The 13,562-nt window shown below is 36.8% G+C and overlaps 1 protein-coding gene and 1 long non-coding RNA gene across 10 annotated transcripts in view; one reads left to right on the forward strand and one right to left on the reverse strand.

Moving 5' to 3' along the window:
* Nucleotides 1-13,562, forward strand: part of LOC128148688 (uncharacterized) — a 29,859-nt gene that overhangs the window by 9,574 nt on the left and 6,723 nt on the right. The window lies entirely within an intron of this gene.
* The window catches only part of TFDP2 (transcription factor Dp-2), a 58,374-nt gene continuing 47,034 nt past the window's right edge, over nt 2,223-13,562 (reverse strand). For all 9 annotated transcript variants that reach the window (XM_052802757.1, XM_052802755.1, XM_052802754.1 and 6 more), the window contains 3 exons: nt 9,904-10,070; nt 3,870-3,975; nt 2,223-2,976 (listed from right to left, as the gene is read on the reverse strand). In XM_052802757.1, coding sequence (XP_052658717.1) covers nt 2,793-2,976; nt 3,870-3,975; nt 9,904-10,070 — 457 coding nt within the window. In that variant the 3' untranslated portion in view covers nt 2,223-2,792. The remainder of the gene's footprint in view (nt 2,977-3,869; nt 3,976-9,903; nt 10,071-13,562) is intronic.

Below are 13,562 nucleotides of genomic sequence, written 5' to 3' on the forward strand. Positions count from 1 at the left end.
AACTGGGCACAAAGAATCCCAAGGAAGGAATTTCCTTTTGAAGTCTCTTCTAAATGTTATAACTTGTTTTGTCCTTTGTATTCAACTAGTTCAGGAAAAATAACTTTTAAAGTCTTGATTCAACTGTCTAAATAAATGTTATGTGCTCCTAGATATTTTTTTTTAAAGTTGATAGCTTGAAGATTGCCAGAAAGCAAGTAGTTACACAGTCTGCTGCTTTGAAGGATATGGACATCAATGGAAGGAGGGTATCATTGAAGATCTTCCTCATGTAAAGCAGAAAGCACACTGACTGCTAATAAAATACATTCCATTTCTGGGCAGGAAGCCTTTTTTTGCCAGGTTCTTACAGTTCAAAGTGCTCCTCTTTAGCAATTGTTCAGTGTTTTGCTGTTTTTTTCGTTTTACACAGATCTTGAGTGGGAAATGTGAAGAAAGTGTGAAGTTAAATGTGCCCCTAATTTATTGGGGCGGGTGGAATAATAACTTAAATGTTCCCCTCTTTAAGAGTTCTTTAGGATCCCACATATATCAGATATCTTTGATCTCCCCTCTCCAATGAAAGCTGACTGACATGACAGGTTTTGAAAAAACAATGGGTTTTTAAGAATAAAGGCAATTACGTGTTTAAATTAAATGTCATTCATGAAGCTGACAATTCCATAGTAATATGCGTGGAGTATCTTGTAACCTTCTCCTCATCTTTTTTCAAAAGTGAGCCGCTTCAGTCAAGTGCATTGACTCTCTTGGCAAGAATTATTATTTTGCATTTGTAAAGCTTTTCTTCATATAGAGGTAGCGTTGCAGATTTGGTTGAAGTGAGGTGGTGTAAATCCCTCAGTCTGCTGTTGCCTGTGAGCCATGAGCACAGGACAGCCTTAACAGTCTTGCTCAGAGGGTGAATAACATGGTAGGCATATAAGAATTCTTTTAATTTGTGCATTTGCAACTCACTTGTGTAAGCCAGATAGCTCTACTTGCTCAGTCAAGAGGTATACCTAAATAATGGTGCCGCCCTAACTGTACCTCAAATGCAGAAGTTCCAACTATCTGTGAAAAGTTTCTAAATTTTTAATGCAAACATGCCAGTGTGCTTGTACGCTCCTTGCAGTTTTACCTGTCCCGTACATAGCTAGTTGTGTGCCAACTCTTGTACAACAGCCAGGTAGCTTTTTAGCTGGAGCCTCAGTTTATCTCACTAGCTCAGGCTTGGTGCTTTTGGATCTTGTTGGCTTGAGTGCGGGTTTGTCTGTAAAAGATGATGTGGACATACCACACACTGTGCTAGAGCAGTCAAGGGATACAGTTTGCTGCCATTGCTCAAGCAAGTGACTAAGCAAGAGAGCCAACGTCGTTGAGCTGACAGCTAATACACTGGTACTTAGAAACAGGTCAACTATTTACACACAGTATAAAAACTAAAAAGAAGTAACACTATTTTAAACTGGATTTACCTAATTAAAAAGTTAACTTCGAGACTAGCTAAAATACTGAATGTTAGGACACCATGGGAAGAGTATATCTACAGTGTATTTTGCTCTGTTATTCAAAATTGTTTTTTTTTTAAAAAGGGTCTTTATGATTGGATGTGATGTTAACTATAGAACGCAGATTAATGGTTCAGATGGGATTCATGTTGTGCAATTTTAGCCACAAATTATTTTAAAAAGTGGTTTGATACTACTATTTTTCTAAGATGTATCAAGGCGAGTACAACAGAAGTTCATTTTAAGAAAGTCTATGATAATCCAAGATGACTGGAATGCAAAACATGAAATGATGTATTGTTGAAATTTTATTTTTTTCCTAAGAACCTCAACCTGTGACTTTAGAAGTTACGTGACCTGCCCATCTTGAATTTGAAAATACTGCCTTGAAAACATGCTGCCTGAGCTCCTTAACATAAAGGCCTTTTTTTAAAAAAAATAAAACAACACATGCTATAAAATCAAAGGGATTATAAAGTTAGAACAGTAAAGGAGAAGCTATACTGGATACACTATAATCTAGAAATACAATTTTTAAACTTTTTTTCCTTGAAAAAAGCTGGTGCAGAGAATACTGCTGTTTTTATCCTGACGGTTTAATAATGGCTAAGAATAATCACTTATTTATAATAAATTAGGTCTGCAGTATAAATGAACGTACGAACCTTTCAAAACAGACATACTATTGTTAACTTTTAGAGTATCTAAAATGGATTTAAACTATTTCAAGATTCATTTAATCACTTGCAATTTATATTACTTTAAGAATCTTCTATACAGCAAGTTGAACAGAAAAAAGCAAACATTCTAACAGCCCCTTTGCCCTAGAACAATTTTCATATAAGATAGTTTTAAATAGCTATTTTAGCGCATTTGCGCATGCTCTCTCTTCCCCCTTTTTCTAAAGGTAGCACAGCCAAAAGAGAATGCACGAATTGGTGTTTGTTGACTGACTCTTGTTTTCTTCTCCATCTGGTAAAGATAAGGGGAAGACAGAGACTTGAGACAATGTCCCAAAACGGAAAATGTGAACTTGATGTTTACTTTGCCAAATCTCCAGGGACTTTGTTCTTTTCCTTGGTTATAGTTGATAAAAAACACTTTTCTCTGTGTCTGCGTGTCACTCTGTGTTCAGTTACAAAAAGTTTTCAATTTCAGCTGTGGATGAATTTGTTTGAAGCTTCCATTTTGCTTCACTGAACACAGTGCAAACCAAGGCAAGAAACTTTTAAGTAAAATCCAAGCAGGACCTCCCATTAAGAATATTTATGAGCAGCATTTTGTGTATTCTGTTTTCTGCTGTCCTTATTCTGGGGAGGAAGAATCCTCATCTTCATCCTCTTCATCTTCATCATTGAATGAGCATGGAGTTTCTCCCCGTGATTCAGAGTGGCGTGATGTTGCACTGCTGGACTGTTGACTGCTAGGGGCAAGAAACTGCCCAGTTGCTAAGGCCACTTCAGCATCCAAACACAACCCTGGATTCTCACTATCAAAACAACAGAAATGTCGAAGTTTAGAGCATTTCTTGTGAAGTTTTAAGCTTTCTTTTTGGCCTCAGCTTTTCCTTACTTAAAGAAATGCTACTAACAAGGAAAAATCCAAAAGCTTTACATTTAACACAGCTAATAGTTATGAAAACTGCTAAAATACTGCAAAGTCACATAAAAAAGATTACTGGATGGCTTTTTTTTCCATAACCAACTAGCAGAATTGCTCAAGCCGAAGAAAGCTTAGAGAAGAATAAATCCATCACAATTTTGTCAATACACAGAAATGTTTCCAATATGAAATTAAGCTATTAAATGCCATGAAGAAGAACCTGTCCCAGAATAATCCCTCTTTCCATTTTCTAAGTTACAGGTAACCTCCAAGCAAAGTATGGTGGTTGAGGTGGTTTTTGGATTGGGTTTTTTGTTGTTGTTGGTTTTTAATTTAAAATTATGATTAGACTGTGTGGACTAAACCTCTTTCAAGAGAGCTTAAGCAGTAGTGCATTTAGACACCAAACATTCTCTTGTATTCTTCAGAAGTATTATCAGGCTTTTTTTCCACATGTAATTACATATTTGTAGTCCATGCCCAGACAGGAATTTAAGGTTAATCAGGAAAACTCTATCCTTATTATTAGGGCTTGGAAGTGTTTGTATTCTTTTGAAACATGGATACAAAATAGCTAGTATACTCAAAATTCAAAGCATGTTGAATTGACCTTTCAAATATAATTACCAAGACGACAGAATAGGAGCCTTTTCACAATCAAAAATCAACCATAATAGAAAACATCTTATTTCCTGCATGTAAATGGTATGAAATAGTGAGGTTACTGATAGTACTACAAGCATGTATCGCTATCCTTGAATAAAAAATTATTTTATTTACCTTGATTTAGCATCAGAAGTACCTCCTGCTACCTCTAAATGTGAAACTGCTTGTGCTGAACTTGAAAGTAACCCTTGGTTTATCCATGAAAATCCTGCAGACATATCTAGAGGAAAGGATAATTGTATTTATGATAGTTACTTAAATTTTTTCTTCCTTTTACAATCTTAAACTTTGCATTCTCTTTGCAGTTGGGATTCCTTAGTTTAGAAGAGAAGGTACTAGTAGCTTGAGTTGATTTTATACTGTAGATGTGTCCTGTTTACTCAAGATTAAATTTTATATTTTTTTATTTTTTTATATACACACACACACACACACACACACACACATACACCCCCCTCCACCCCCCCCCAGTGTTTGTGGATGCACTCAAGCCTTGCACTCCCTCACTCAGAACTGTGGTTATTTCTATGAAGCTTTTCCCTCTGAAGAGAATTCACACTGCAGATGACCCTGCCTAGTAGGCCTATGCAATCAATCACAGGTACCTGAAATAGAGTTTTGGAGGTCTTCATGGAAACCTCCTGCTACAGACTGATCCTATCAAATGCCCCAACAGCTCTAAATGCCTTTGCTGTTGTGCTTGGTGAAGGTACGGATGGAACTTTTCTTGTCAGGACTGGAGATACTGCAGTGAAGCCACCAAGGCAGTCTGCATTTCAGTTATGTGTGTTCTGATAGCCAAAGGCAGTTTCGTTTTGGTGGTCTCATAGCTGGCTGTAACACAGCCCCCTAACCCGTTCTGACAATGAATAGAGGCAGCAATCGGCTGCGGACATGAGCAGACCACAGCAAAAGGTCTTGTGCCAAGAGCATGAGAGAGCGCCTGTCGTACACTGCATGTGTAATGTGTAAGTATGTCTCCCTAGGGACAGGAAATTTGAGGATTAAAATGGTCTTGCAATAATGCTGAATTCCTTAAGGTAATTTCTTAAAAGCCCTCTGAGGGACATGAATGGGTTACTTAAACCCTCATAGTACTTGTTTTCAGATCCCCTAACAAGTAATGCCTGTCAGTTGTTTCCAGTTATGCACATTTCTGCCAAGAGAATCAACAAGTCCATTGACCCAATTACATTTAAGGGATTGGGGGTGTGTGTGTGTGTGTGTGTGTGTTTTTAATTTGTTTCTTAGATAAGGTGTTTCTGTTGACCTACCCAAATTCCATCTCAACACAAAGTGAAAATCAAGTTATCAGGACTGTCTAGTTCTTTTTCATGGTGCTTGCGTGTGGTTCCAGCTGGATGCATTAAACCAGGAGTTGGCAGACCTTACTATTCTTTCCTATGCCTAATGAAAATTCTGTTATGTACAGCATGATGGCAGTAAAATGGGATTGCACTATTCATATTTTATCTAGAAGCAGATAAGAGGAATAACTAAATGTGTGTGTTACATACGCTTTCTCATTTGTCCTTCTGTGTTCTTGTTAAGCTTTGGCTCCTTGAGATTTGACAGTGTACTGCCTAGCACAGGGACTGTTTGAAGCAGGTTGTCACAGCCACATAAATTGGCTCATCATCCATTGGGATCCACAGGCTACCTTGTTTTGTGCTGTGGAGACTTGCTAGCAGCAAGGTATTTAAATGACATGTTACAAAGCAGGGCTAGCAAGGTTGATGTTCCTGCCAGCAGAGTCTTTGGAACATGACAGAAGACAGTAAGTTGCAGCTTTAGGGCAATCTATGAGGATGGAATAGATCTGAAGAGTGGAATATGGACATAGCTCGATGGCTTTAATTAAGATTACCCTAAATGCAGGTTCGTTTTTACAGAGAACATGTTCTGACAGCCTCCTCCTGTCTTTGCAGGAGGAGGCTGAACCATTTGGAATGACTGCATTGTATTTAGATTAATGAAGTGGATTAGAGATGGATCACAGTGTTGTTTCCTGGTCTTTTGAAGGGGTGTACCTGTGTGTACATGCTTAATATTCCAGAGGAATAACAAGTCACTACTAGTAATCTTCATTTTATTAACATTTTGGGATAATAGCTAGTTAGCTTTTCTTTTTGAAGAGCAAGGTGAAGGTAAATATGGATTCTACACACAGGGCAGAAAGAAGGTTCATAGATGCATATCCCTGCCTTGTACTTTCATTGCTTTGTATTTCTAAATTCTATTTTCCAGTGGACTCTGAGATGCCAGGGAAAAGAGGAAGTGTGTGAAAGATGGGGAGTTTAAGAAGCCATTTCCTGTCTGGAAAAGACTGTCAAAAATCTAAGTCTGCCTACAATGAGAAGACTTACTATTTCTAGCAGAGTTGATAAATTACTAATAGCTACATTTAGGAACCAGGGAAAGCAGCTTGGAAAAAACTTCCCAAGGTGGTACAGTTCAATCTAAGAGTGTCGTCCTGATTATGAACTAGGCATATCTTGCAGGAGATATACTTGGTAGAAATTTGTACTTTACATGAGAAGTCTCTGAAGGAATACCCTCGATAGCCTTTAGCAGTTAATGCAAAAGTGCTGCATAGGATTATTGTTGATAGTTGAACAAGCTCATTCATTCAGTGGCTACTCTCATCTCTTCAGTTCCAACTCCAGCCCATTTTGCAGCCAAGGCTTATTACGCAGGTAGATCGCAGAGCGCTTCTTCATGCAGAGAAGAATAAAGTGTTGTAATCTAGAGATCCTAAACTGCACCACCTTCTCTGCCCACTGCCTTAGTGGGATACATATAAGTGGGATGTTGTTATCACAACCATTAGTGTCTCAGAATTTTTGTTTCCTGCTTTTTTTATTTGTAGTCTCATTTTTAGGAGTGAGGACTCAACTGACAAAGGCAGGACTTGGTTTTGCGTTAACTGCCTGTAGTATGTGGATGGCTTAAAAGGCACAGGATGTTACTCTGGATAGGGTTCTACAAGAGTTGATGCTTGTCTCCATCAGTGGCATGTTTCTGTTCATCTAGCAATCTCACTCCCTCTGTTACAATTGAACTGTTATGGTTTGAGCCTGTAGCTAGATAGTTCTACATGCTAAATTGTCAGAAACTCCTCTGCCAGTTAAAAAGCCTCTGGTTTAGTACCCTGAACCAGCTCATGAAGAGGGCAGAGGAAAATTAACTGTCAAAATGAAGATATGGGCAGCAGTGTGTATTTAGGATTGTGACCCTGGGATGCCATCTTAAGCTGGTGCAAGTGTCATGTTTGTTAGAAAAAAACATTGCCCCTTCCATAGGTATGAAGCTGGCAAATACTGTGGTTGTAGTGCAGTCTGTTGTATGTCCATCACTTTTTCTGGATTTCTGACTTAGCTAAAGCAATACTTTAATGTTAAATTCTACTGTAAGTTATGGTTAAGCTGCTGTATCTTCTACTCTTGCTCCCTTTTAGGAAACAAGAAAAAGTAAGGTCAAATCATGTCAGTTTTAGAAGTCTGCATCAATTACGACAGTCAAGCAACAGAAAAATGTGTTACAAACATCATTTAAGATATACATAATACTTTTCCTTATGGTGTTAATATGCCTTAGGTTCTGCTGATTTCAGTGCTAGTCAGACACCTGAGGATCGTACCAGTGTAGTACTTGAAATACGTATTAAAAATACTCAACACTTTTTGCTAAAACATCATAAACCCTATAGAAAACCTACAAGACGCTACTTTTATCAAATTAGGGCACTCAAAGAATGGCTAAAACACATGATCCTCCTGCAAAAAAAAAAATTACACTAATAAGGTTTTGATGCATACATCAGTTCAGCAGTTCCAAGCAAGTTATTTGGCATGTTTAATGCAACTATAAGTTACTTTTTTTTTTTTTCCCCAAAGCTGAGATGGTCCAAGTTTTCTTCGTTAATTTTGAATTTCTTTCATTGAACTGGTTAAGACTTGGATTCTTCCAACTGTTTCTCCAGCCCTATTAGCAAGCATTACAATACAAACTATTGTTAGTGCATGGAAGTTAGAAATTATCTGAAAAAAAGATGACCAGCTAAGGTCAAACTAACATCATATGGGAAATGACTTACCTACTTAAACATATTGGAACGGGACTGGTTTCTACAGCAGTTGAGTTCATGGAGTCAACTAGTGTGGGAGAACTTTTTAATCTTGGTTGTAATAAACTTACTTCGTGAATAAATGAGACCTTGATTTGCTTTTCTTGTATAGTATTGACTGAAGCCAATGTACTTAAAGGTGTGATCATGAGAGCTATGGAAGTAACGATGAATTCTAAAAACCAGTGATAAGCCTTCCACTTCACTACACTGGCAGTGTAAGAAACAATATCTAAAGACTGCCAAGGTTAAAATGGGAAGTTGTACTTAACCAAAAATATGTAATCGGGCAAATGATGGCTTTTCAAAGTATTGTGCAAAACATTTAAATCTGTTCCCCTTATTTGTCAGTTACTGCCATTAGAAAGCTCTACTATGCAATTCATACTCTTAACTGTAGATTTGTGTTGTGTAATTAAGTAGCAAGGAACAGATAGAAGAAACCTTTAAACTAAATTTACATACCGTAGTAACAACACTTCTGGACTAATTTTTTCCAGAGGCTGAAACAGCTGAATGTAACCCATGTCTGAAGAGTACATTACCTGCTTCAATGCATTCTGAGTAAAAAATAAAAATCAATACATTTCTTATGATTAAAAATCTGGATAGGTTTCTGGCTCCTGGTCTGCTACTACGGAAATAACCCTAATCACAACATTCTTTAAGAATATGTAATCTTAGAATCTGTTTTTTTCTGTTTGGTTTCTTTGAAACAGAGTACTATTTGTTTCTCACTTGCACAGGAACATCACAGTTGTTTTGCCTTTAATGCTTTCAATAAAAAACCCCACCAGCAGTACATTAGTGTGACTGATCTCTTTTCAAAAGAAACTAAAATGGACTACTAATCACTAGTTAAGACATGTAGTTTCATTGCTTAATCTTTAAAAGCTCTTTTTACTCAGTAAATAGTGTAATGACACAGGTTTTTTTGCAAATGTAAAGAAACCCTATTCTCTGAAAATAAATTAATGCAGGTTTAAAACGAAATAGAAATTTTAGTTTGCTCCTCAATACATGGGAGCAATTAAGTAACTTGAAGACTGCAACACTATTAAAAGATGTGGGTTCTGCTCCTTTCCCCTCTTTTACATTGGTGGTAAATCATGTGGTAAATAATATTTAGTTGAATGAACCTGCAAGGAACAAACCCAGATGACTTTCAACATCTCTTTTTGGCACCAGTGCAGCCTTATGAAGACTTGGTGTGTAATTTCAAAATTGACCAAAATTAAAATACGAAATCTTAGTTTGAAATGTTAAAGCCATTTAAAATGTACTAATTTTAGTGAATGTAACTGAATTCTAATTTATATCCAACAGTGTTTTACCGTGACAAATTTTAAGAAACTGTTTCATTCTTAATTGTCTCACGTAGCAAAATCAAGAATACAAAAACACATGTTCAGCTTCCTGGCTACTTAACTCTATTTTTCTTATCAAAACAAAAATAGCATTTTTAATATAAAGTGTGCATTTAAAAGATCTTGACATAAAGATTAAATGTTCCAAACAGAAGGGAATCAACTTTAGGAAAAGTGCAAAAAAAAAAAAAAAAAAAATTAAGTCAAACGTTTGAAGTTTCCAACTTCCCTGTGTGAAAGACACAGTTTTATACTACTTTAATTTAAACAAGACCAAAGCCTAGTTAGTAGAGAAGTCAGGGCAATAGCTTTGTTCCCCCTTTCCTCAAAAATGAAGGTCTGTATACAGTAGTTCATTGGGTAACACTTCCTTTACAGATGAAGTCCCTCCAGAAACGTGAGAAAATACTGGGCTGAGTTTTAAGCTTTGTGAATCAAAAATTTTTGAATTCTTAAATCAGTGTAAATTAAGTTTACAGGACAACTATGATAAACCTTCCAAAGTTAACTGTAAAGCAACTTATGTACCAACGCTACTAGCTCCCATATAACTTCAAACGTTACATACCTATGTAAGTGAATATTAAATTTGCTTCAGTTAACTGATGTTATGGATTTGATCAGGAACGATATTTAAAAGTCTCATCTAACTTACCTGTGATGTAGCCTTCTAAAGCTTTTGGCACCAGGGATTTTGCAGTTCTTAGGTCCTCAGCTGAGCATTTGCCTGCCTCAAGCCCAAAGGACATTCCCATTCTCTTCAGCACCTCACTGTCATCATGAATCTCAAAAGTGTTATCGAAATTAAAGAGGTATTCAAATCTGCATGTAAAAAGTCAAAGTGAGAAGGTTTTGAAAAGAGTACAGCTATGCTTTTTTTGCCTATTTTTCCTTTTTTCTGGTATGCACTGAGGTAAGTGTCTAGATTCTTCATTATCTGTAAAGGGTCTTTAAGGAAAAAAAAGCACAGCAAATGCTTTTTCACCTCTGTGACTGGCATGCCTACAGGGTTTAAAATAGCACTTTCTCAGTTAAAGTAACTTCACTGCAGGAAGAAAGTCTAAAATCTTCTACCTCATTAGACAGATTCAAAGGCGAACGAGGAGAGGCCTTGTTAAACATGAACCTTCACTTGTACTAAATCCAATACTTTTAAAGGTCACCTGCAGCCCTGTCACCAGAATAACTATTTTGGTTTTGCTTCTTTTACATTTCACTTTCTGTTCTAATGTGCAACACTCCTCCTGTGAAGTGACCTATTTTACCTCGGTATAACTTTGCTTTTTTGGGATGCATTTGGATGCAGCTAGCAAAGCAGTCTGTTTGGAGTCCTCTGTGTTCACAACCTACTATTTCTGCTGCAGGACTCTCAAAATGTTTTTCATTGCATATAAAAGAGGAAATAGTCATAAACTTGATATAGCTTTAAGAAAAGCAGGGGCATCTAGACTGGCCTTATGCTATGATCACAGGCTATTAAAAGCCTGGACAGCACTGGTCCAGGGATTACAATATAAGGCTAGTTCCCAGTACCTCATTTTCTGCTGACAAAATCTTTATCCCTGGAAAAGCAGCCCATCCATGAGATACGATCTTTAAAAGATAACACACTGCTGGGTCTTCCATTAGCTCTCCAAGCTCGAGTCACATACAGATTTTCTTGATAGGTTTTTTTAATACTCATTTACTTATACCTGATCCAGTAAGTTTGGAAAAGTTACATCTTTTGTGCCTATACACAAAATTTTCATCTAGAAATTTACATGCTTTGTACTAGGTGTAATTGTCAGTTAAAGGTATCCTTTCTTTTGTGACTCGTGTTACTTGTAAAACCTATTTTTTATGCATCTCTATTTATTTAAGCGTAACCACATTAAAAGGGAAAATAAGATGTGTCACTATACCTTTAAATGGTACAATTACATTCCTGCTACCTAGACTGGTGCAGCTAAAGTCACATAACTATGTTTACATGAACAGGGGATGGGAGACCAGTGTCGTACCAAGTTACTACCAGCAAGCTGTGTACTTAATTAAATAATAACTGAATTCAGCTTTTATGGTACAGGATTAAAGGCTGTATTTATTGATAGCTCTGTATTTCTCCTCCCATATGTTGTGGTCAAATACTGGATACTAGAAAGGAGCATAACTCCTTTTTCCTCCCCTGCAAGTTTCCAGACGAAGAAACTTACAGTAGCATTTCTCCAGGATAGTTTCTAGCAACCTGCAGCCTCTGACACAGGAAGTCCCTACACTTCTACCTTTGCCCTTAATAGCTAGCTATCTGAGGGTTTTTATTTCAGGGACTTGACATGACCCCGTTTTCAACTTACGTAAACTTTTGGCATGAACAACATCAAATGCTATGATTTGCCATAGACTGTTACAAAAACACTTACATCCTTTTTGTCTAAAACCCGTCACCTGGTATCTTCTCTTAATGTCTCTTAACTTTAATAAGCAGCTGCATTTCCTATTAGAATAGAGATGTTCTAATTTTCCAAGTTTCTGATACTTCTATTGTGTCTGAATGCTTGTTTAAGTATTCTGGTTCCTTTTTTTTCCTTTTTCCTAAGACCTACAGCATTTATATAGAAGCACCATTTACACTAGATACATTCTTCCTGTTTAGGTGCCTGATCTTTTCAATGTAATATTTAACTTTTTCCTTTTTATCTGAAGACTCTTGTTTTTCTTTACTCCAACTTCAGAAATGTCACTCCCACTATGCTGCTGGGCACCCATCTGCCTTCTCACACCCTAAACAAAACTTGCCCAATAACCTCTTTGTTTTACATGTGAGAAATTTAATTCTGTTTTGGCTAGATAAAGCCTGTTCTTGCATAGGAAAAAACTTAGAAGACGCAAACTTCATGATGCTAAATCCCCCCTGCATGTACCATCTTTCCAAGCAATTATTTTCTTTTGGAAGATCCTCTGTAAATACAATTTTAATAGCTAATGTTGTGAGCTTATCCGTTCATTGGACTTTCTAACATCACCTGCTGCTGCATCATAAATACTGACCAACCAATGCTTTTTATAAATGTTATTTGGGAGAAGAAAGGAAAATAGAAGCCCATACAACAGTGGGTTATTAACTGAGGTTGAAACCAAGTGAAGGGCAAGCACTCAAGTTGACCAGTAATGGGTTAGGCAGCGCAAATGCTCTCCAATAAACTACAGAATTTGAATTCTCCAAACTGAGTCACCACTTTTGCCAACTGCCTTATTTAGCAGATCACTGTAACAGTGGTTTAAACACTAGCAGTTTCTGGCACTGTTTATTTATATACTGCCACTGCCACTGATCAGTTGCACAAATAACCACAGTGGAAAGCTTGTTTAGTTTGGGTTAATTGTTGTACACCTAATGATCTCCAGATGACACTAATATTGAAGCTGGGTTATATAAACTGAAATATCAACATTAAATAAATTTGGTGTGCTCATTTTGAGGAGTAGTGTTTTCTTACAGTTTGAGATTGTAGAAGCATGTTACACTTCTCTAGATCCCAAATACCAGTTTAATGTCCAACAACTTCAAAGCAGCAGTCTGAAGTTTCAGTATGAAATCATTCAACTTTTTAATGACTTCAAACCTAAATATAGACCACTGTTTAAAAGTACAGTAAGAACTCTATAGTATGCCTATAAAATAAGGGTATAGCTAAGCTAAACCAATATTGATCTTAAAATTCCCAACTTGCTGAACTGCAGTGCTGATGGGAGTATTCCAAAAGTTTTGTCACAGAATGCATTGCACTTCAAGTCCAATTTTCTACAAAAATTCAACTTTTAATAGTACTGCTTTTTTGCATGTTGGTGTTTAGGTTACTAGAGACTGTCTATTTTTGCTTTATGTTAATTGACTTGAAGTTCAATAGGGGATTTGTATACCACAGAGTGAAATCTGTAACCTACACTATTAAAGCAAAGCCAGCTATTTTCAGCTAATAAACTAGTTGTGATGCAGTTAACAGTTAACATAACAGTACCTCATACTTTCAGCCATATTTTCACAGGATGAAGAGCATAAGCACCCCTAAGTACATATGTGGAAGACTTCCAGATTATACTAAGAGCGCAACTATAGCAGTTTGCTTACAAAGACAGTATTTCAGATTTCTATGTAATTTCCTTCCCTTTTTTCCTTCAAAGAGCTAGGTGCAACCTTTTTGCTATTCAAAGTCACTTCCAAAGTTGTTGTTATTACCTCTAGGATGTTACTTTTGTTACATGGATAACCTTGTGTTTCTGACTAAATACATCTATGGCGTATTAGGAAGAAGAATTCAGCAGCACTACCAC

The sequence above is a fragment of the Harpia harpyja genome, chromosome 12 (assembly GCF_026419915.1).
Source record: "Harpia harpyja isolate bHarHar1 chromosome 12, bHarHar1 primary haplotype, whole genome shotgun sequence".
NCBI classification, from domain to species: domain Eukaryota; kingdom Metazoa; phylum Chordata; class Aves; order Accipitriformes; family Accipitridae; genus Harpia; species Harpia harpyja.